This window comes from Rhineura floridana, chromosome 1 (assembly GCF_030035675.1).
Source record: "Rhineura floridana isolate rRhiFlo1 chromosome 1, rRhiFlo1.hap2, whole genome shotgun sequence".
Taxonomy (NCBI): domain Eukaryota; kingdom Metazoa; phylum Chordata; class Lepidosauria; order Squamata; family Rhineuridae; genus Rhineura; species Rhineura floridana.
The window spans coordinates 46,817,099-46,840,783 of NC_084480.1; the positions used below are offsets into that span (position 1 = coordinate 46,817,099).

The window sequence follows — 23,685 nt, forward strand, 5'->3', positions numbered from 1 at the left end:
AGTAATTGTATTTTTAAAAACTTAAAACCCGAAGTGACAGCGCTGTGGGTCCTGGGTGCGTCACAGGGCCTAGCCAACAGAAAACAACCATGTGCAGGTCTCCGTGGCTAGGCAGAGAAAATGGCCCAGTTACTATACAGCTGCTCTAAAGTGAGGGTATGTGTGTGTCTGGAGGAGGCACAGGGAATTTTTTTAAAAAAACTGGAACTGCCATGAAAGTGATGGCATGACTGGCAGAGATGCGGGAAAAACTGAAGCTGTCCAAGGGCTGATGGAGCAGCTGGAGAAGGGGTGGGAGAAAGTTAAAAAGTCCTGAAGCTGCTGTGAAGGGCGACTGCGTGGCTGATGGAGATTAACGAGACTCGCTGTAAAGCAGCAGCCACAAGAGACACAAAGCACGGCTGCAGAAGGCACAAAAACCCAGCCTGAGTTGCCAATGAGGATGGAGGATCTGGCCCTTGGCTCGTCTTGACCCTCGATGGCTTTAAAGATGGCACTCACCTGATGAACCCCGCTGAATCTGCTCCATTGAGACAAAGGCGACAAGAAAAGAAAACAAAGATTTCCTCTGGAAAGCAAATGAGGCTGAAAAAAGGGATGGAAGAAAACCACCTCAATGGTCTCCAAGGAGGAGGAGGCTCCTATTAGATAGAGGAAAAAGGAGCATGAGATGCCCCCCCCCTCAGTAGTTGAACAACCCCAAAAGAAGAGGGGAAATTTAAAGAGTAAAATGCTCCCTCCTTTTTAATATTAAGAATTGTAAATTGGAAAAACTCAAAAGGAGAGGGAAAGAGAAACAGCAAAGAACTCACACAGAAGATGTGTGAGCCAGGACTGAGAGATCCACCTTGGACAAGGACAGGAAATGAACTGAGCGCTAAAAGCCAGACACACCTATCTACTTCCTCGAAGCTTCAGGGCATTTCCTGTCCTTGTACACCAGATGGCAGATTAACCCGTGTGATAGACTGGCATCCAGGGAAAAGGGCAGGTCAGGGTGGTTTACAACAACACCTGCAGCGCTGTCCAGAAGTATTACTGCAGGTTAGGCTGAAGCTGAGACAGTAGCGTATAACAACCCTGCAATAAGCCACTGCTTTTACCCCCATATTGTAAGTTGGGATGATGATGTTGTTATGTGCCTTCAAGTCGATTACGACTTATGGCGACCCTATGAATCAGCGACCTCCAAGAGCATCTGTCATGAACCACCCTGTTCAGATCTTGTAAGTTCAGGTCTGTGGCTTCCTTTATGGAATCAATCCATCTCTTGTTTGGCCTTCCTCTTTTCCTACTCCCTGCTGTTTTTCCCAGCATTATTGTCTTTTCTAGTGAATCATGTCTTCTCATGATGTGTCCAAAGTATGATAACCTCAGTTTCATCATTTTAGCTTCCAGTGACAGTTCTGGTTTCATTTGTTCTAACACCCAATTATTTGTCTTTTTCGCAGTCCATGGTATGCGCAAAGCTCTCCTCCAGCACCACATTTCAAATGAGTTGATTTTCTCTTATCCGCCTTTTTCACTGTCCAACTTTCACATCCATACACAGAGACTGGGAATACCATGGTCTGAATGATTCTGACTTTGGTGTTCAGTGATACATCTTTACATTTGAGGACCTTTTCTAGTTCTCTCACAGCTGCCCTACCCAGTCCTAGCCTTCTGATTTCTTGACTATTGTCTCCATTTTGGTTAATGACTGTGCTGAGCTATTGATAATCCTTGACAAGTTCAATGTCCTCATTGTCAACTGTAAAGTTACATAAATCTTCTGTTGTCATTACTTTAGTCTTCTTGACGTTCAGCTGTAGTCCTGCTTTTGTGCTTTCCTCTTTAACTTTCATCAGCATTTGTTTCAAATCATTACTGGTTTCTGCTAAGAGTATGGTATCGTCTGCATATCTTAAATTATTGATGTTTCTCCCTCCAATTTTCACACCTCCTTCATCTTGGTCCAATCCCGCTTTCCGCATGATATGTTCTGCGTACAGATTAAATAAATAGGGTGATAAAATACACCCCTGTCTCACACCCTTTCCGATGGGGAACCAATCGGTTTCTCCATATTCTGTCCTTACAGTAACCTCCTGTCCAGAGTATAGGTTGCACATCAGGACATCAGATGCTGTGGCACCCCCATTCTTTTAAAGTATTCCACAGCTTTTCATGATCTACACAGTCAAAGGCCTTGCTGTAGCCTATAAAGCACAGCGTGATTTTCTTCTGAAATTCCTTGCTCCGTTCCATTATCCAACGTATGTTTGCGATATAATCTCTGGTGCCTCTTCCCTTTCTAAATCCAGCTTGGACATCTGACATTTCTTGCTCCATATATGGTAAGAGCCTTTGTTGTAGAATCTTGAGCATTACTTTACTTGCATGGGATATTAAGGCAATAGTTCGGTAATTACTGCATTCTCTGGGATCCCCTTTCTTTGGAAGTGGGATATATATTGAACGCTTTCAGTCTGTGGGCCATTGTTTAGTTTTCCATATTTCTTGACAAATTTTTGCCAAAATTTGGACAGATCCAGTCTCAGTAGCTTGTAGCAACTCTATTGGTATGCCGTCTATTCCTGATGATTTGTTTCCTCCAAGAATTTTAAGAGCAGCTTTCTCCTCACATTCTAAAATTTCTGGTTCTTCATCATATGGTTCCTCCGTGAATGAATCTGTCATCCTGTCATCTCTTTTATAGAGTTCTTCAGTGTATCGCTTCCATCTTCCTTTTATTTCATCTTGGTCAGTCAGTGTGTTCCCCTGTTGATTATTCAACATCCCTACTCATGGTTTAAATTTCCCTTTCATTTCTCTAATCTTTTGGAATAGGGCTCTTGTTCTTCCCATTTTGTTGTCCTTTTCTATTTCTATACAATAACTATTGAAATAGTTTTCTTTGTCCCTACGTACTAGTCATTGTATAGTTGCATTTAGGGTTCTGACCATGTTTCTATCTCCTTTTTTTTGCTTTCCTTCTCTCTTGAACCGTTTTAAGAGTTTCTTCAGTCATCCATTGAGGTCTTTCTCTCTTTTTAACTAGAGGTATTGTCTTTTTGCATTCTTCCCTGATAATGTCCCTGACTTCAGTCCATAGTTCTTCTGGTTCTCTGTCAACCTAGTTTAAAGCCTCAAATCTGTTCCTTATTTGATCTTTGTATTCTTCTGGGATGTTATTTAAATTGTATTTTGGCATTATGAGTGCTTTGTTGTTGTTCTTTAGCTTTACTCTGATTTTCGTTACGATCAGTTCATGATCTGTACCGCAGTCTGCTCCTGGTCTTGTTTTTGCAGAAAGTATGGAACTTCTCCATCTTCTGTTTCCAATTACATAATCAATTTGATTCCTATATTGACCATCTGGTGATGTCCACGTGTACAGTCGTCTTTTTGGTTGCTCAAAAAATGTGTTGCTAAGAAACCAATCATTGGCTTCACAGAATTCAATAAGTCTTTCTCCTGCTTCATTTCCTAACCTAAGCCCCATTTCCCCACAATTCCTAGTTCTTCTCTGTTTCCTACTTTTGCATTCCAGTCCCCCATGATTATCATATCTTGTTTTGGTGTGTGATCAATTTCCTCCTGTACTTCTGCGTAAAATCTCTCCAATTCTTCTTCTGCGTTTGATGTTGGAGCGTAGACTTGGATGATGGTTATGTTACTACGTTTCCCGTTTAATCTCATTGATATCACTCGCTCAGTCCTTGCGTTGTAGCTCCTAATTGCTTTTGCTACATCATTTCTCACTATTATAGCAACCCCGTTTCTTCTTGATTTCTCATTTCCTGCATAAAATATTTTGTAGTTGCCTGATTGAAAATGTCCCATTCCAGTCCATTTTAATTCACTCATGCCAAGTTTTGTAATGTTGACACGCTCCATTTCTTGCTTGACAATTTCTAACTTTCCCTGGTTCATGCTTCTCACATTCCATGTTCCTATTGTGTGCGTCGTACAACTCCGGACTCTCCTTTCGCATCTGTGCGCATCAGCCTCTGGGCTTCCTTTCGGCTTTGACCCAGCTGCGTTATTAGTCACAGCGCTACTCGTACTTGTCCTTTGTTCTTCCCCAGTAGCTCGGTGAGTGCCTTCTGACCTGGGGGTCTCATCTTCCAGCACTATCTCGTGTTGCATTTTGGATACTCTGTTCATAGGGTTTTCGTGGTAAGAGGTATTCAGAGGTGGTTTACCATTGCCTTCCTCTGAGTTTGGATGCATCTTAATCTGGTGTCTCAGCTTTGACCATTCCGCCATGGGTGCTCCTGCTAGGAGTCTAGACTCCTGACGGCATTGCTCTCAGCTTCTTCGACACTCTCAGACTCCCTCACCACGTTAAGGCGTGCATCCTAAAGGGGAGCAGTATTAGCAGTAAACAACTATTCTACAACAAAATTTACTGTGATAAATCTATTGCAAGTTGAAGGCTGTGCTGAGAGATAACTGCTTGTGGCAGCCCGGCAATACTATTAATATTGCAGGTCAGAGGTGGGGTTAAGCCTGTCTTGGATGATCAGTCAAACCCCCTCCCCCATCACATATTTCTCAGTTTGCAGCAAATGTCAGTCTACTTAAATTGTCCGCTTCCAGGCCAAATCCAGCCGTTAACTTAATGCACGTGTACTTTAGAAGCTTCACGGTCTCATGACTTGCATACAGACAGGTTGTACTTCAGATGTTCACAACATTAGTAAGAAAACCCTTTTTAAAAACCACATGCAGACTGGCCAAAGTTGAACAAACTCCTCCTTTGATACTAACTTTGGTTTTTTCAGCTCCTTACCCACAGGATCAGGTAACAGAGAGTCACCAGGGATACACTGCAACGTTTTGTCATGTGGCTCACTGGTACTGAATTAATTTCAAAGTCTACAGCTTCATCATAATTGGAGACAACTTGTTGCTTTCCCTGGCAGCAAATCCCATTCAGTAACTTCCTTGGGACTATCAATTTGATCAGCCTGCACACAGCCTCTTCTCCCCTCATAGGCTAACCTCTCTAACGTATTTAGCAAATGCAAGTATTCTCAACAGCACAATCAAGAAACAAGTCCCACAATCACACTTTCTCCCAAGCATAGGGAGTGTAGGAAATAAGATGGGGAAAGGATCTCAAAGTCGATACATCTTGATTCTATGCAGCAATTTACAGGTCCTGCCTACTCTCTTGGCAGCTCACTCAATAAGAGAAGGTGGGAAAGGCCAGAAATATGCATCACTCAGATACAGCTAAACAGAAGAGAAGTGTACTTCGCTGCACAGAAACCATTTTCTCATACAGCAACAGAAGTTTGCAGGTCAGACTTTCCTCTTTTCAATGTCAATGACTGAAGAAATGGGAGGAACAAGTTGTTTCTATCCTCGCTCACAGGACCCAACAACATTTGCAGCCAGATGTACCAAGGGCAAACAGTCAAAATCCAAGAATAACCTTGCTGCTTAGGTTAAGCCTGGCTTCCTAAGGTAGCACTCACTCTGGTTGTGTCCTCTCAGGCAGTACATCAGGGATTGAGCTAGGAGGGACTGGGATTGTGAGGCAATGTCAGGTTTATTTATAATAATGTATATTCCACCTTTAAGGATATAAATTGTTCCATTTTTGTGATGTAGGTTAAGTTCTGAGTTTGCTGTTTATCTCCTGCTCATCTCACTCATCATTAACTCCAAACTATTAACTACCTCGAAACAGGATAACCAGCCTCCTATATAATTTATAGCAGAATATAACATAAGAACTGGAAGAAATATATTGTACCAATGTTATTAACAGTGGCAGATAATTTTAGATGACTCAAAACCAATTGAATCAAGCCATAGTCTACAAGACAGACAACCATAGTCTACAAGAAGATTGCTAATCAGAGTGGCAGGAAAGCTTCCAATGATCAGTGAAAGTAAAATCCCAGCTCCAATCGTCAGTACCTTATGCTAGAGCAGCCCTCCTCAACCTGCCTCCACAAGTTTTGGTCTACACATCTGGAGGACACCAGGTTGGAGAAGGCTGCCCTGGGGTGGGGGAACAAAAATCCTTGCTGATACTAATAGGCCCCAAATCATTAGAATAAAAGCAATGCAATACCGTTATTGATTTAACAAAATAAACATGAAACTAGTGAAGCTAGTTGCTTTCAACTGTTCTGAGGAACTATTTAGAATGGTAGACATATATTTAGTTAGAAATATCTGTTTCCAGCCTAAGAATGTATTAATGGCCAATTTCTAGCAATTAAGTTTTTGTACTCAGATTGTAGATACAGTAACTGCTACAAATTTTATTTCCCACGTTATGCATGATCTATTTAGATAGTAAAATTCTATCCCCCTGTACAAAACAAATCAGAGATTTTGTATTGTCATTCTGAGCCATTTAAAATGCATACTGTGTTACGAGTGCTTGGGCTAACCCCCACTTTGGTTCATTTGGAGTTGAAGGGTGGGAAGGCCTTGGAGTATTCTGGACTACATTTCCCACCCCACACCCCATGTTTTCTGACTCATTGAGCCTTCCTCAGTACTGCGAAATGAGGACAAGAAGCAAGGACTATCTTTTGGCACTTAATTAAATGTTATCTCATTTTTTGGCAGATTTCCCTCATGCCCAACAGAATAATCCCATTGTTTAAAGAAAGCATTAGAAAGTAGCCTTAGCTTTCCTGAGCGTCAACAACAAATACAAGCACAGCATGAGATTCCCTCATACCCAGACCCCTCCTTTTCATGTTGATTTGTAAGAGGGAAAGTGTATTTAAGAGCAGTTTTGAAGACCTAACATGGTGATCTGAGCTCCAACATGTAACTGTGCTCTCAAGAAATGCAGTGCAGGACTGCAGGCCACAGAACGGGAAAGGAAGTCTGTGTCTTGGTGCAAGCCTTGAGACAAGAGATTCTTTGCTGCTTTTTGGTCAGAGCTCCTTCACATCACTTCAGCTGTATTCCACTGCCCACCCCTGGGCCTAGAATAGGTAATATCTGCTACCTGTCAGTCCTTATAGCAGTAGGGACCTTTTATTTCATTAGCTTAAAAGTTATGAATGGGTCAGGATATTGATGATTAATGCTGTCACACCCCCAGTAATTTTGTAATGCTATTCTTTCTCTCAATAAAAGAAAGCTTTGCTTTAGTCTGGTTTGGATTTGCATTTCTTGGGTTACATACATACTGTTCGGCCACATTTCAGGGCAAAGCGCTTGGTTTATTCCTAGCAAAAGACCCCCCTCCTCTTAAGAGGCGTTTAATGGCATACGTGGGTAGCAGATTCACACTCAGGTTCCCAACAGACACGTATGTTAACAACTCTATAAACCTTTCTTTTAAACATGCTCCATACTTACATGATCTTAGAAAAATGCTATTTTGACAAAAAATGCACCACAGACCACATTTTAATTTACTAAAAAGTAATTTGTTGAGAAGATACCTTATACTCATTTGCCCTAGGCCATTCTGCATCTTTTCTCTTCTTTTTGCCTTTCCTGTCTTTGCTATGCTGAGCAGTTGCTGTTCCATAAGATTGTAGATCCACTCGTGAATGGAACTGGTATCGGCCACTTTCAACATCACAATAGTAATAAATTCCAGTAGTTGGATCATAATAAAGTTGGTTTTCCTTTAACAAAATAAGAACAATAAATCCTTCTAAACTAAGCAGGTTGTGTACTAAAACACCAAAATCAGAAATGAAAGTATGCAAAAGCTTAGAAACATAACTGAAAGCCAAACAAAAACAAATTTAAATGAGTAACAGCTACAAAAGCTTCAGGATGTCAAGTGAGAGTTTAACAATCTTATACATATCCATTTAAAAGAATGGTAAATTGTATGTTCCAGGCAATCAAAAGAGTTAAAATACATAGGTCTACAAGACTGCCAAATAACTTCTGGCATGTCTATATTTTTTCTTCTGCAACTTGACTACAAAAGTCCTTCAGCAAAAAGATGGAAATATGAATTAAAAAACAAGATAGCTGAATGTGTGTAAATCATCCTGATCCAAGCACAGATGCATGTTAAACATTGTGCTTCAGTCAACCAGACTTTCGGAAAACACTGCACACTTTAAAAATGCATGAGTGATAATCTTTAACCTACTGTAATTGAATCACCAGAGGTGCAAAAATGGACATACAAATATTTTGATCATGTCTACAATGAGGTAACAGCTTACTTCTTCACTTTATTAATTAGACTCATGTGAAAAGTGCTAGGGAAATATGACTGGGATTGTCTCACTGCACATCAATGCAAAGTGGTTAAAACACGCACAATCATATAGCCAAAGATCTGCCTAGGATCAGTACATTTTGAAGTATTTAGAATTACATAATTCCAGAACGTATTGCTCACTGCTTTATGTGTTTTCTGGAATAGGAAGTATACTATTAGGGGTGTATTGGATTCAGAAGAACACAGAGCTGAGATGGGATGACTCAGAAGGATTTGGGGGTTGCCCAAGGTGGTGAGATTTATTATGAGGCTGCACGAGCCAAACCAAGGATCCCAAAGTGCTTTGTGGCACCTCAGCAAACAGATATCAGAACAGTGTTACAGACAAGAGTCTACTAAAAGCAAAACTATGCCTTTAAGCCTATATAAAGAAAACATGGGTGGGGAGGGAAGCAGTACTGCAAAATCAAAACTTAGGTCTCTAGCTTAAGTAAAACACTAGGATCAGAAGGTGGGAGGGGAGCTTCTTCATGACTGACAGATCATGACGATTGTACTGGTGCTCTCCAATCCCAGTGATTTAGGATAGGGAGCAGCTTTGCAAGAGCAAAATATGTATGTCTAAACTTAAGGAAGATGACAAGATGGGAAGGGGAGAGCCTCATTGGCAAGTCTAGCTTGTAATCAGGGAGAATGATTTTACCAAGAAAGTGATTCCCTTTCAGTTGATCCCACCCCCTAAAATCACAAAAGCCGAGAAGAAAGACCCCTAGAACAATTTGTCTGCAATTTGGCAGGTTTCTTACTCAAGGGAACCTCACTCATGTTTGCAATTTTTAGACAAATTGCTCACAAAAAACTAGGGGAGATTAAGTGATGCCTTTATAACCAACCCAAGAAATCATAGGGGAAAAACAGCAGCTACCCTTCTGAAATTTGGTCAGATTCATAACCTCAGAAAGGATGACCTCACCTGTGAATTTCATCCAATTCCACATCAAAATAAAAAAAGGTTATAGGCAATTCCTTAAAAAAAAAATCAAATGTTAAAGGTCTAGCGTAAAAGCTTCTGGACCTGTTTACCTATAATTTGGCAAGCTTTATGTATAGGGAGGGGCTAGTGTGTCTGCAAATTTCATCTACTTCTGTCAAAAGGAAAAAATGTTATAGGTGCTGTTTAAATTTCCCAAGATCAAACTGGGAAGAGAATGGAAAGAAGAAAAATGAAGAAGGCTCGCACAGACCCTGAGCCGAAAAGGACAGCCTTCCAGGCACCTCATACTGAAGCAAGCTGTTTCCCCAAAACACCAAATCACAGTCCAAACCAGATGTTGTAGTTGTTGCACACCCCAAGCAAAAATGTTTTGTATTATGCAAGAAATCATGTCAGGATTATAACAGAATGAACAAAATGTCGATCACTTAAAGTAAACTTAGTTGCACACAGGTCTTCAACTTTTCTTTTAAAATTCAGAAATTATCTAAGGTCAGATCAGATCAGTAAGAATTTGTACTACTTACCTGCCATTAATACTTTTGGTGTTTGGTCACCTGGTATTTACATGAACATTACCCATTAGTTTAAGAAAAAGCTATTCACACAAATCCAAGAAAATATTTCTCAGGAAAATTGCTATCAACAAGTCCATTCTTGGTTTAAATTTGTCATATAATTTGGTAAGTATGAGATTATTTTACATAAACTAAGCATCCAATCAAATATTTACCGAGTTATAATAGAATCCAGTGCTATGGTCATAATATAATCCACTGCTTTCATCATATATAAATCCTGTTTGTGACACAGCAGCCTCTGCAGCAGCCCTCAAGCTTTCTGCTAATGTACCTTCTGCTGACAGAGGATCTTCTGATTGCTGAGATTAAAACAACAACATAAAGAGATGATATTTATGTAGCACTTTGAAACACACAATACATTTTGTTCCTACTCATAGCAACCTTATGAGGTACACTGCTATTACAGCACTGTATAGATAGGGAACAGCAGCTCAAAACAGTGATCCAGCCAAAGATAACCAACAAATTCCTGGCTAACCCAGGATCCACCTCCAGCTCCAACACTACCCATTGGAATATACTGGTTTATAAAAATAGCCCAGCCCACTTAAGTTTTCCCCACACTGTAAATTATAAGCATAAAAGTCAATCAAATGTGAATGTCATTCCATTTGGATTTTTACTAAATCCTGTTCTATATGACAGTTAGCACAATTAAGAAATCACATTAAGAAAATTGGTACTCACACAAAAAGAGCTACAGATTTAACTGAGGGTCTACCTACAAAACAGAAGTATACTTTGTATACTATTCCTAATACAGTAGGGCCCCACTCATACAGCAGGTTACGTTCCGGACCCCCGCTGTAAAGCAAAAACCGCTGTAAAGCAGAACCCATTGACTAACATTGACCAAAATGGCGCCTGACGGAAAAAAAACACAATGAAAGCAGAAGAAGCGCTGTAAGGGAGGGGCTTTCTGCAATTGACAATCACTGCATTAGCGGAACGCTGTAAAGCGAACCGCTGTAAAGCGGGGCCCTACTGTACTGAGTTATAACAGACAGAAATCCAAATATTGATACTGGATTGGCTGATCCCCTGTACAAGGTGCAGCTCCCCCAAGTAAGGATAGTAGCAGTCATCAGTGTTGAGGGAAATGAAATGGGACCAAGCAAAAGGCTCTTAAGGGCAGATAATGGTTTTGTCCTTTAGTGCTGATGCATACCTGCACTTCCAAAAAAGTGGTGTAACACAGCAGAAAGGGGTTTGACAAATAATGATAACTGGACAGCTCTCTTTCCTCACATACAAGTCTGCTGTTATCTTCAGCAGCATAAGATAGGATCAGGCTGCAAATAAGCACATACTATAGAAAGTATAAGCTAGTGTAGTGTATGGGACAGAGAAAGCATGGACCAAGAGCACCCATATTAAGCATACCCATTCACCCATGAAACTCACTTGCACCAGTGAATTTCAAGAATCGTCTCTCAGCCTTGACGAACTAAGTAGACTGTCATGAGAATAAAATGGATAAAACATGTATGCCACCATCAGCTCCTTGATGGAATGACAGGATTTTGAAAAACAAAACACCCAGCTCACCTGCACATTATGAAGCACATCATCCTGTTCCCCATGCTCATCATTCTTTGCACCATTAACACCTGGGTGATCACCTGGTTGTAACTGATCTATACAATCAGGGCTTGATATTTCATTATCATTACTTGGTTGTACTGGTGTTCTGGTGAAATCATGAGGATCAGAACTACTATAATAATTATAATAATAATAACCTGTAAAAAATTAAAAAATTGAATGTATTAGCAAAGCTATTTTACATACAGTAGGGCCCCGCTTTCCGGCGTTCCGCTGATGAGGCGGCTTTCAATCAGGGGAAATTCCCCATTTTAAAGCTGATTTTGCCGTTTTGCTGCATTTTCGCACGATGCAACCCATTAAAGTCAATGGGTTCCGCTTTACGGCGATTTCCGCTTTACGGCGGGGGCCTGGTCCCTAACCCGCCGTATAAGCGGGGCCCTACTGTACTATAAAATATCAAATCAAAAGTTTACTTGGATTTAGAATAGTATATGTTAACTATTATTTGTCAAGCATACCAAAAGTATACCAAAAACTTACTGTCGGTATTAACACATGCCTAACTTTGAATTTCTTATAATAATTCTATTGTTGCTTTTCTCATTATAAAATGAGAAAATTAAGCACCATTGCCTCAGGATTTCTGCAAGCAAGAAACGAACCATCTTTGCCTCAAAGGTCATGCAATTTAAGTGTCTGGAAATTCCAGAAGTAGATGAAATAATGACTAGATAAAGATAAACAAAGCTTAAAAAAAACAGGCACTTCTGTTTAATGTACATATAACTAAACAGCGCCAAAGCATGTCAGAATATAAAAAATGCAATGAAAGGATTAAACATTTGGATTAATAGTTCCCATCTATTCCCCAACTAATGCAAATGAGACCCACAGCAGAAACAGCTAAGTCAGGAGTTTGCATCAAGGGAATTTTGTTTTTGAATTTTTTTTTAAGAATGGAGATAGAAAAAAATGGTGGGTATGAATTATCTAAAATAAACTGATCAAGTAATTTATATCTGAAAGATAAATGGGGGGAGTTTTAGTAATACAGGAAGACACTTTGATTTCCCCCCTCATTTCGTACTATGAGATGGAAAATTCAAACTGTCTACCTGTACTGTTAAAACTCCCTTCATTTTTCTTTCATTAATGAGATAAATGCAATGGATGGGAATCACATATCCGTTAGATTACTTTGTTTTAACAAAAGCAGTTGGAGTCCAAGAACTCTTAAGAGTTTGCACAAGAATTACATTATGCGATAATTTATTTGTTAGACTCTGATTGTTTTTGTTGCAAGAGACTAACATAGCTACCTCTCTGAAAATTATTTTAATGGTTACTGAAGTTACACCATTGGCTATCTACCTCCATGTGACCATTCAGCAGCATCTTCAGTTTGCACTTCTATACTGGATGTTGCCTTCTCATTTCTTTCACTGTCACTGTTTTTCTTACAGAGTTCTTCAATCTACAAAAGAAAATAATTAAATACTTACAAGCTAAACTTGCAACAAAATGTTGCAGTATATCCTTGCATTCTAACAAGAGTGCTTCTGTTCGGGATTCTAGCCAGCTGTGTTCTTCTCCTGGACTCTATTAGTTGTTTAAGGTGGTCAAATCGCTCTCTGTCTGGGCTCCTGAAGAACACCAAGCTTGTGAATACCTCCTTAGGCTGTTTTGGGCTGGGGACTTTCCCGCCCCTTTATGTTCTGTATTCTGGCATATGTAATGATTTACACAAGAAAGCCAATGTCTCCTTCTTGTTTCTCAGTGCTCCTGTTTTGGCTCCAATCCTGTTGGCACTCAACTACCTGAATTTACTATTACAGGGAATGAAAGCAACATACTAGACCCATGAATGTCATTATAATTAGCAGTGTGCCTTATGAGAGGTCTACATGACTCATTGCTAGTCCTAACCTTTGTAGAGCTTTCTTTACTAGTAAAGGTTTGTGAGAAAATACCTATCATACGAGCAAGACACTCAACAATGAATTGGAAATAAGTAAATCATAACTTCGTTCTCAACAAAGCCAAAGAAAGAAGTCTTCTATGTTTGGGTTCCTTCTGGGAGGAAGGGCAGAATATAAATTTAATAAAATAAATGAATGGAATATTTGAGCATTAACACTAGCAAATACTTAATAGAGAACAGTAGATATCCTTACAGAAACAGGAAGATACTTTGATTAAAGAGAGAAGATTGGGAGGCTTCACATGGCAACTCCCAGTGATGTAGGCATTCTCATGTCTGCAACACTTTCTTTCAACTGACAGTCACTTTTCACTATGAAGTTGAGCTGAACAGCTCCCAATTACTTCATATTTGAAACAAATTTATAAAGTATCAATAGGCATGTCAATATATACTCTCATAGTTATACCTACACCTGCAAGAAGAACATTGTACAAATCTTTCCCACATTATCATTTAGCAATAGTTGAGCCTGATACTTTAGTTGATTTTTACCCATTACCGCTGTTTTTACTGTGGTTCCGTTTGTTTTTTGTGTGTCATGTTATTTTGGTTTTAATTGATACAACATGCCCTGTGTTTTTTTACTGTGGAAAAACTGGATATATGTTTTCTAATAAAATAAGATAATCAGAGTAACTAACTGGAAGACTTCTGTGACCAACAATCAAAGCAGGTGGGCTATACCTTTGTGGTAGAGCACATACGCTGCTGGCATTAAGAGTTCAGGTTCAATCCCCAGCATCCACTTAAAGAATCTCAGATAAGGCTGGGAACGCTATGTGTCTATGGCCTTGGAGAACTAGTAGCAAGCAAAACTAGACAACACAGGCTAGATTGGCTAAAGGTGTTAATCAGTATAAGGCAGCTTTCTAAGTTCATAATGAGGGAGGAAACTGATAGAGGGAGCAGTGTGCCGAAGATTTTTCTGCAAAGACATATATACAGTGTAGTGATTAGACGCGTACTGAACTAAGTCCAGGAATACAAAGATTCAAAACTCCACCCAGCCATGAACCTGAAGCTCTCTTGTTTAGCACAGATCAAGTCACCATCTCTAAGCCTAGTCTACCTTAAATAACTGATGTGAGGAGTGGAGTAGGAGTGGAGAGTGAAAAGTAGGAATGGAGAGTAGGATACAAAAGTAATAAATAAAGCACCCACTACTTATGGAAACCAAAGTTCCTCCAGATGAGGCTCGTACAGGTACGAGGCAGGCAGAAAAGCAGTAGCTTAGTGTTTCACAAGATGAAGGCCAAAGTGACTCAGGAAACCTGTACCAGTTGAATAACTGCCTACCACTAAAGGAACAGAGCCTTTATCAAAAGGCTCACGGAGAAGGGTATCGCCCAATGGCAACCTCATCACGGAGAGTTCTGAGTGTTCCTGGTGTCTCCCCACTGACCCCAAAGAAACCCATACCCGTCTCCGTAACTTGGCAGCGCTGGCCTGGGCTTTGAGGCGCAGTTTCTTCTCCCGCTCCAGGCGGCTCTTACAGGCGCCCAACTCCGCCTCCAATGCAGCCACTTTCTCCCGCAGGCTAACCACCTCAGCGCCCTGCAGCTCCGGGGCTTCAGCCATCCTTCAGCACCTTTTCTCCAAGAGCGATTCTTTAGCGGCCTGGGCAGGGACGCGGCCGCAGCGGCCGAACGAAGCAGCCCGGAGTCAGGTGACAGCGACGGCCGCTCTTCAGCGCCAGCAGCCCCTCAACACCCCTCGCCGCCATAGCAACGGCCGCGCGGACAGGCCTCACCCTCTTCCTTTTCCCTTCGTTTTGTGAGAAACGGACTCAGGAAACGAAATGATTATTTTTCCCTTAGGGACATTCGAGTGACCCGGATCTTATTTTCAAAGAAACAGGAAGTTACGCCACTTAAAAGACAATGGGAGGGGAAGCATAGAGCTAAGAAATAAATAGAAGGACATACGGGTCTGAACTTTTTTCAGCTGTATTTAACGGAATAGCTTTGGGGTCCTTTTGGAGAGGGCTACAAGAAGAAGTCTTGGGGCATTTTGGTAGACTGCAGCCGATTTCATTAGATGCGTAGGCTTATCGGCATTTAAGAGAGGGGCATGATTTAAGTTTGAAAATCCAGTGCACTTTCTCCTCCGTTGGTGAGCCTTGGTAAGTTAACACGATACAGGCAGAATTAGGAGCGCTAAAAATCCAAAGCTTGGAAAAGTTACTTTTTTGAACTACAACTCCCATCAGCCCAATCCAGTGGCTATGCTGGCTGGGGCTGATGGGAGTTGTAGTTTAAAAAAAGTAACTTTTCCAAGCTCTGTAAAATCGTTCTGAATACCTGGGTTTAGCCACCATTTAATTTTCCCACACACACCTTAGCATAGTATTGTTCTAGGGTAGGGGTTCCCAAACTGGTTCTCATGCTTCATTCAGGTGTTCTTCAGCTTGGCTGTGGATTTGTGGTTGTGCTGTAGATGGAAGATGGCACATCCATTGCGGAGCTTGGAAAAGTTACTCTTTAAAACTACAACTCCCATCAGCCCCAGCCAGCATGGCCACTGGATTGGGCTGATGGGAGTTGTAGTTCAAAAAAGTAACTTTTCCAAGCTCTCACATCGAATATTCATATTGATTTTTAATTGTATGTTTATTGTGTCTTGTATTTCTTCTATTGTATTTGATGGTATTACAATTTCAATTCTATGGAATTACAATTGCTACAAGAGACAGAAAAATAATTAAGTGGTCCATCAAAACTCTCAGCAATTTTCAAGTAGTACATAGGGGGAACTGTCTGGGAACAACTATTCTAGACATAGTGAAAAAAATTTAAAGGGGCTAATCCCCATACAGTAGGGCCTCGCTTCCCGGCGCTCCGCTTCCTGGCGTTCCGCTAATGCGGCGGCTTTCCTCCCCCTTTAAAAGCCGCTTTTGTGGCATTTTGCGGCATTTTTGCGTGACACGCCCCATTAAAGTCAGTGGGGTTCCGCCTTACAGTGATTTCTGCTTTACGGCAGGGGTCCAGAACGGAACCCGCCGTATAAGCGGGGCCCTACTGTACAGTCATGAAGCACATTGGGTGACCTTGGGCCAGTCACTGCCTCTCAGCCTAACCTCCTCACAGGTTTGTTGTGGGGGTTAAATTAGGAGGGGGAGAAGCATGTATGCCACTTTGAGCTCCTTGGAGAAAAAGTGTGATATAAATGAAATAAATAAGTAAATAAAATAAAAATAGGCCCCAGGCATCAGTAGCGGACCCTGACAGGATGTTAGGGTGACTGCCCAAAGATACCGGGTGCTGGATTAGCGCGTCCAGTGGGGTCACCACTTAGCAGTTGCAAAAGACAATTGAACTTTGGAACATGGAATATACGGACATTGCTGGACAATACAGATAGTGAACGTCCTGAACGCAGAACTGCCATCATCACGAGGGAGTTGAGCCATTTTAATATTGACAAAGCAGCACTCCAAGAAACTCGAAGAGCAGGAGAAGGACAACTGAAGGAAGAAAAAGGAGGTTATAACTTCTTCTGGAAAGGACTGCCTGAACAAGAATGACAAATACATGGAGGCTTTGCTATTAAAAATAATCTTGTGAAGCTCTTGTCAGAAGTTCCTATTGGCATTAATGAACGACTCTCAATTCTCCGGTTAAAACTTGCCAAAAACTAGCAGGCAACTATTCTAAGTGCTTATGCACCAACATTAGATGCTGATGAAGACATCAATAAAATTTTTATAACCAGCTGGACACCATCGTATCAGAGATACCTAAGGAGGATAAAATTATCCTCTGGGGCTATTTCAATGCAAGCACTGGGCGTGATTTCGATTTATGGCCAGAAACGACTGGAAAGAAGGAGTTGGCAATATCAACCTGAATGGAATTCTACTTCTGACTAAATGTGCAGAGCATAATCTTGTTATTACAAACACATTCTTTCACCAGAAAAATAAATTTAAAACATCATGGAAGCACCCTCGGTCAAAACACTGGCATCTCTTGGATTACATCATTGTCCGTGCCAGAGATCGTCGTGATGTACTCCTCACCAGGGCCGTGACAAGTGCTGATGTCTGTTGGACAGATCACCGATTAATTCAATCCACTATGGCCATCAATATTGTTCCTCAACGTAGGCTCCAAGGAAGAAAACCAAGGTGTAAAATGAACATCCATGCCCTTCAAAATCCTATTAAGTGAGCCTGCTTTCAGACAACTCTCAAGAAACATCTACCGACGGAACTCCCTGAAAATGTCGAGGAACACTAGATTAAACTGAAGACATCCATTATTGCAGCATGTGAACAAACTATTGGATACCAAACTAAGAAACATCAGGATTGGTTTGATGAGAATGATAGTGAGATTTAACATCATCGACAAGAAAAGGAAAGCCTTCCAGATATGGCAGAAAGACATTAACTATGCTGCTAAGAAAAAGCCAGTGCAAAGGCTGAGGTCGAAAGAAGAACTAGAGAACTTAAGAACACCTGGTGGATAAAGAAAGCTCAAGAAATCCAGCACTTTGCAGATGCTCACGATGCACAGGACTTTTTTAATGCCACAAAGGCCATCATGGACCAACAAATTATGGTACAAATCCCTTACGTTCAATGGATGGTACCAAACTTCTTAAGGATAAAGAGTCTATTGGACTGCACTGGAAATAGCATTACCACAACCTCCTTAATTGTAATGTGGCTGGTGAGGTCTTCTCGCAAATTCCACAACAACAAACTAAAGACGAGCTTGCAGTATCCCCTAATTTGGATGAAGTCAGTAAAGCCATCAATCAAATGAAGAACAAAGCTAATGGACCTGATGGGATTTCTGCTGAAGTCTTTAAAGAAGGTGGGCCTGAATTTACACAACAACTTCATAAGCTTATCGAAAAAATCTGGATGAGGAAGGAGATCCCCGAAGACCTTAGGGAAGCCATAATTATCACCATTTTTAAGAAGGGTGGTAGAACAGTTTGTGGAAACTATTGAGGTATTTCTTTTCTTGCTACCGCAGGCAAAATCCTTGCAAGGATCCTCGCAAATCTCCTCCTACCAATCTCAGAGGATGACCTCTCTGAATCTCAAAATAGTTTCTGCCCTTCCAGGGGGACAGCGTACATGATCTTCACTGCACAACAACTTCAAGAAAAATGCTGGGAGCAGAATTGACCTTTATATATGGGATTTATTGATCTGACTAAGGCCTTTGACACTGTGAATTGAACCACTCTCTGGACCATCCTTCTGAAAACTGGATCCCCTGATAAATTTGTGAATATTTTGCGACTCTTTCATGACAACATGACAGCAACAATTTTGGATTACAATGGATTTCAGAGCGATTCATTCAGAGTCGGATCAGGTGTAAAACAGGGATGTGTCATTGCTCCTACCTTATTTGCTATCTTCATTGCTATGATTCTACACCTTATTAAGGGGAAACTTCCTACTGGTGTGGAAATCATATATCAAACAGATGGAAAGCTTTTTAATCTCAGTAGGCTGAAAGCACAAAGTAAGGTAATGTCAGCCTCTGTTGTAGAACTCTAATATGCCGATGATAATGTAGTCTCCGCACATTCAGAGAAAGAACTTCAAACTATCCTAAATGGCTTTGCAGAAGCATATGGAAAGCTTGGGCTCTCACTTAATATTAAAAAAAACCAAAGTGCTTCATCAACAGGTGCAAACTAGCCCTCTGTAGCACCATCAATCCAACTTAATGGTGCGATGCTGGAGAACGTTGATCACTTCCCCAATCTTGGCAGCCATCTCTCTGTAAAAGCTGACATCGATGCTGAAATTCAACATCATCTGAGCTCTGCAAGTGCCACATTCTCCCTAATGAAGCGTAGAATGTTCGAGGATCAGGATATTAACAAGGAGACTAAAATGCTTATTTACAAAGCCATTGTACCAGAGCTTGGAAGATTACTTTTAAAAAGTAATAAATTACAGTTACAGTTACATGGCCCAAAAAAGTAGTAATTGCCGTTACAATTACAATTGCTCTGTAACTAACTGATTACTTTACTTTTCCTCCAAAGTAATCACTACAATTACATTTCAGTTACTTTAAAAAAACCGCCTACAAGGTGCTGGCCTTGGCTGCTGCACATCTAAGTAGCCTAAAACAACATTTAAAATAAACACACACATACAGAGGTAGTAGAATAATTATTTTTATTCATAAAATAGCAATGGTGGTCTCTCCGCTGGTAAGGGTGGTGGGGAGGGAGGCTGAGGCCACTACTCAGATCTTTGCACGTCAAACCAAGTGCAACCCCCCCCACTCAGCCTGCCAGCATAATGTCTCTCACTTATCCACCTCCCAGACCCTGCCCTGCCACCAACTAAGGGACACTCACTCAAGCATTTTCCCCTGAGATGCAAAAAAGTTAAAATACTGCAAATGCAGCACAGTAGCCAGAGAGGGTGGTGGAGGCCACTTTGTGTGCCAAGTGCAAACACACACACACACACACGGATTGTCATCTTTCACCTCCACAGTTCTTTATCTCCATTCTGCTGCTGCCTCCTTGTCCTCCTTTATCCATGTTCTTGACCTCCGGATCCTTTTCCCCTCCACTCCATTCTTCACCACCACTATCCATTTTTTTAAATAATTGTTTTCTCCACTCCACCCCGTCTCACTGTCCGCCTCCTCCCCATCCACAGTGCATGAGGAAAGAGCGACACTGCACAGAAGCCCAGTTTGAAGCACATGATTTTCATCCACAAATCAGAGGAGCAGAAGACTTCCCCTGCTCCCCCCTCCAAAGTAATGCCCAAAAGTAATTCTGGAAATGTTACAATTACTCCACAAAAGTAATAAAATTACTCCTAGTTCTATTACAATCAAAATGTAAAGGAATTACCCACTCGTTACTCAAAAAAGTAATGAATTACAAGTAATTCGTTACTTGTAACTAGTTACTTCCAAGCTCTGCATTGTACTACCAACCTTACTGTACGCCTGTGAAACATGAACCATTTATAAACGCCACTCCCAACTTCTTGAAAGATTCCACCAACCCTGCCTCCAGAAAATTCTGCAAATTACTTGGAAAGACAGATGGACTAATGTTAGCGTTTTGCAGTGTTGAAACAATGATCCTTCAATATCAACTTTGCTGGACTGACCATGTTGTTCGAATGCCTGATCACCGTCTTCCAAAGCACCTACTTAAGGATGGAAAACGGAATATCAGTGCACAGCAAAAGAGGTTTAAAGAGGTTCTTAAAGGGAATCTAAAAAATGTAACATGAGCATTAAGAACTGGGAAGTATTGGCCCATGAACATCCCAAATGGAGTTCAGCTATTATCGAAGGTGCTATGGACTTTGAAGAAGCACAAATACAGGGCAAATGGGACAAACGAGCTAAGCGGAAGGCACGTCAAACAAATCCTCATCACGACCATCTTCCATCTGGAAACCTATGTCCTCAATGTGGGAGGCTGTGTGGATCCAGAATTGGCCTCCACAGTCACTTAAGGTTGTTGTTGTTGTTATGTTAAAGACCTTATCTTGGAAGACAATCTTACTGGGCCACGAGTGATCACCAATGATGAATGACTAGATGCTGATGCTGGTCCTGCTTGAGTAACTTTAAAAATATATATAAATATATATAATATATATAAATACTGGAACAGTTTAATGCAACTATCTCATGTTGTCTTGTATGAAAGACTAAGACTGCATTTGTGTACATGAGCATTGAGAATGCAGTCCCATCATTCATTATATCCACACACTTGGGAACTAGTCCCCTTGATCTCATTGGGACTTCCAAACAAATATGCATAGGATTGGGTTGTAATAATTAGTGATAGGTTTTCATGACCAGTTTATTACTATGCAGACTATTGCCATCCTACGCAACAATGTGGGAATAAGTTCAAATTAAATTATCAAAATTCACAACTAAATATCTTTAGGAACAGGATAGCAATAATATTTTTGTTGAGCTCCAAAATTATATGCAAAGCTATTTTGCAGCTGATTCATACTGGAACTGCGCTGCTGCTTTGGCAGTAAAACAGCTTCCATACCCCATATGAGTCTCAAGATGCTAGTTTACTCAGAAATCTAATGGTTAGAAGTTAAGGGCAAGATCAAATACCATTTGACTGTGAATACAAAAATATGTGTAAAGTATGTTAAAAGGTAAAGTGATCCTGAGTATGTTCCTTTACATATGGGTTAGACATAACTTCTTCATAATCAAGAGCTAGTGGTGGTGTAGTGGTTAGTTAGAGTGTTGGACCAGGGGTCAAATCCACACTCAGCTGTGAAGCTCACTGGGTGAATTTGGGCCAGTCACTGCCTCTCAGCCTAACCTACCTCACAGTGTTGTTGTGGGGATTAAATGAAAAAGGGGGGAACTATGTACGCCAACTTGAACTCCTTGGAGGAAAAGGTGGGATATAAACACAATAAATAAGTACAATTGGCAGGCAACTGACTGCTGTGTTCATGGTTCTCTGGATGGGGGCTAAATATCAAGCAGTTTAGTATTTGCCTGCAGCCCAAGCCAGCAAAGATATAGGTGGGGTCAATGTAACCAAGATTTTACACTAATATTACACTATATTAATGTAAGCATATTTATAGGACTGTATTTTCAGTGCTCTTGCTTCTGATTTTAACCAGCAATGCCTACCCACTGATTTCAAAGATATTTAAAACATACCTAATGGAATGTAACAGAGATTAGTTTTCTCTAACATACTTTAAACAACCTTTTGTATTCATGCTTAGCACTGTTGAAATGATTTACATGAATGGATTTTTCCAGTTTATTCAAGTACATTTTGATATGCAAAGCTGTGATTCTAATGCATTTTAATAGTTTTTTAAGTACTAATTGGAAGTACTAATTGGAAGTTGCCCTAGATTATCTAAAATAAAGGGGACAGTATGCCTTAATACACTGGCATTTCTATGCTATGTTAAATCACTGATTTACTAGGGGTGACTAGTTGTATATAATAATTTATAAATATTATTTTATTAAATAATGTTATTTTTTGTGTATGCCTGCACTTTCACAGAGGTAAACATTTGAGTGCACACTTTCACACAGGTACACAAACGTTACCCTCACATTTTAGAACAAGATTATATACATATCAACAGTAAAATATAAATAAAAACAACAATAAGGTGTATATATAATAAAAACAGCACAGCTAAAATGATTTATAAAAGACAATAAGCTTTTTAATGTTCAGTTACTGAATATGATGTGACAGAGCAGTGTACAATGAACAATCTGGTTGGCCATTGTGAGAACAGGATGCTGGACTAGATGGGCCACTGGCCTGATCCAGCAGGCTCTTTTGTTTTTATCTTACTGTCTTACTGTGTTGAAGTACTGGAAACCTTGCTATTTCCCATAGTATCCAGAAGATGGTGGTGGTGTACTGTTAATCGAAAATGGTGGGATCTTGAAGTTACATATCTGCAAAGCAGTTATATTCTTGTTAAGACTAATATTATTTAGGTAGAATATATTTCAGAACAGCAGAAATTGTTTTTAATTAGAAAACACACATTAGAAAGAAGGAAGGAAATGGTGGCAGTTCAGAGATCATATATGATTGTTTACCTTTTAAAGCAATCAAACGATTTCACCATGTCTCCTTTCCGACCTGAAGTAAATAGGACCCCATCTCATAGGAGAAGACAGTGGACAAAAAGGACCTGGGGAAGATCAAGCAGGAGCTGCAACTGTTATTTAAGGCTTGACTAATGTATTTTACGATTTTATCGGACTATGTCATTTTATTTATTATTTATATATTTATTATTAAATTTGTTAGTCGCCCATCTGGCTGGTTGTCCAGCCACTCTGGGCGACGTATAAGATAAAACAGTATATAAAACAATTAAAATTTAAAAACAGTAAAAAACTAGCCCATCTCAAACGCCCGCCTAAAAAGCCAAGTCTTCAGGGTCCTGCGGAAGCTCATTATAGACACCCAGAGGGTGGGGGCCACTATTGAGAAGGCCCTCTCTCGAGTCCTCACCAGCCTAGCTATTTTGACTGGTGGGATCCAGAGAAGGCCCTCTGAGGTCGATCTTGTTGAGCAGCATCCCTGTTGATGCTGGAGGCGCTCCTTCAGATAGGCTGGGCCACAACCGTATAGGGTTTTAAATGTTTTAATATTACTCACTAGCTGTTTTCTATTATTGATCATATTGTGTATTGTGTTTTAAGTATATTGTTCATAGATTGTTTTTAATTTGTCTTTATAAAATACCTTATTAGAAAGATAAAGCGGGATTGGACCAAGATGGAGGGAGAAATATCAATAATTTAAGATATGCAGACGATACCATACTACTAGCAGAAACCAGTAATGATTTGAAACAAATGCTGATGACAGTTAAAGAGGAAAGCACAAAAGCAGGACTACAGCTGAACATAAAGAA

The 23,685-nt window shown here is 40.4% G+C and overlaps 1 protein-coding gene across 2 annotated transcripts in view; it reads right to left on the bottom strand.

Annotated features, from left to right (window-relative positions):
* AGGF1 (angiogenic factor with G-patch and FHA domains 1) overlaps positions 1-15,135 on the bottom strand; it is a 40,383-nt gene extending 25,248 nt beyond the window's left edge. Inside the window, exons 1-5 of one of the 2 annotated variants that reach the window (XM_061620295.1) lie at positions 14,691-15,135; positions 12,659-12,761; positions 11,288-11,481; positions 9,889-10,035; positions 7,416-7,604 (exon numbers count right to left, since the gene is read on the bottom strand). In XM_061620295.1, the coding sequence (XP_061476279.1) occupies positions 7,416-7,604; positions 9,889-10,035; positions 11,288-11,481; positions 12,659-12,761; positions 14,691-14,849 (792 nt within the window). In that variant the 5' untranslated portion in view covers positions 14,850-15,135. The remainder of the gene's footprint in view (positions 1-7,415; positions 7,605-9,888; positions 10,036-11,287; positions 11,482-12,658; positions 12,762-14,690) is intronic. The other variant, XM_061620304.1, reaches the window with a different exon arrangement.
* Positions 15,136-23,685: the final 8,550 nt, after the last annotated feature.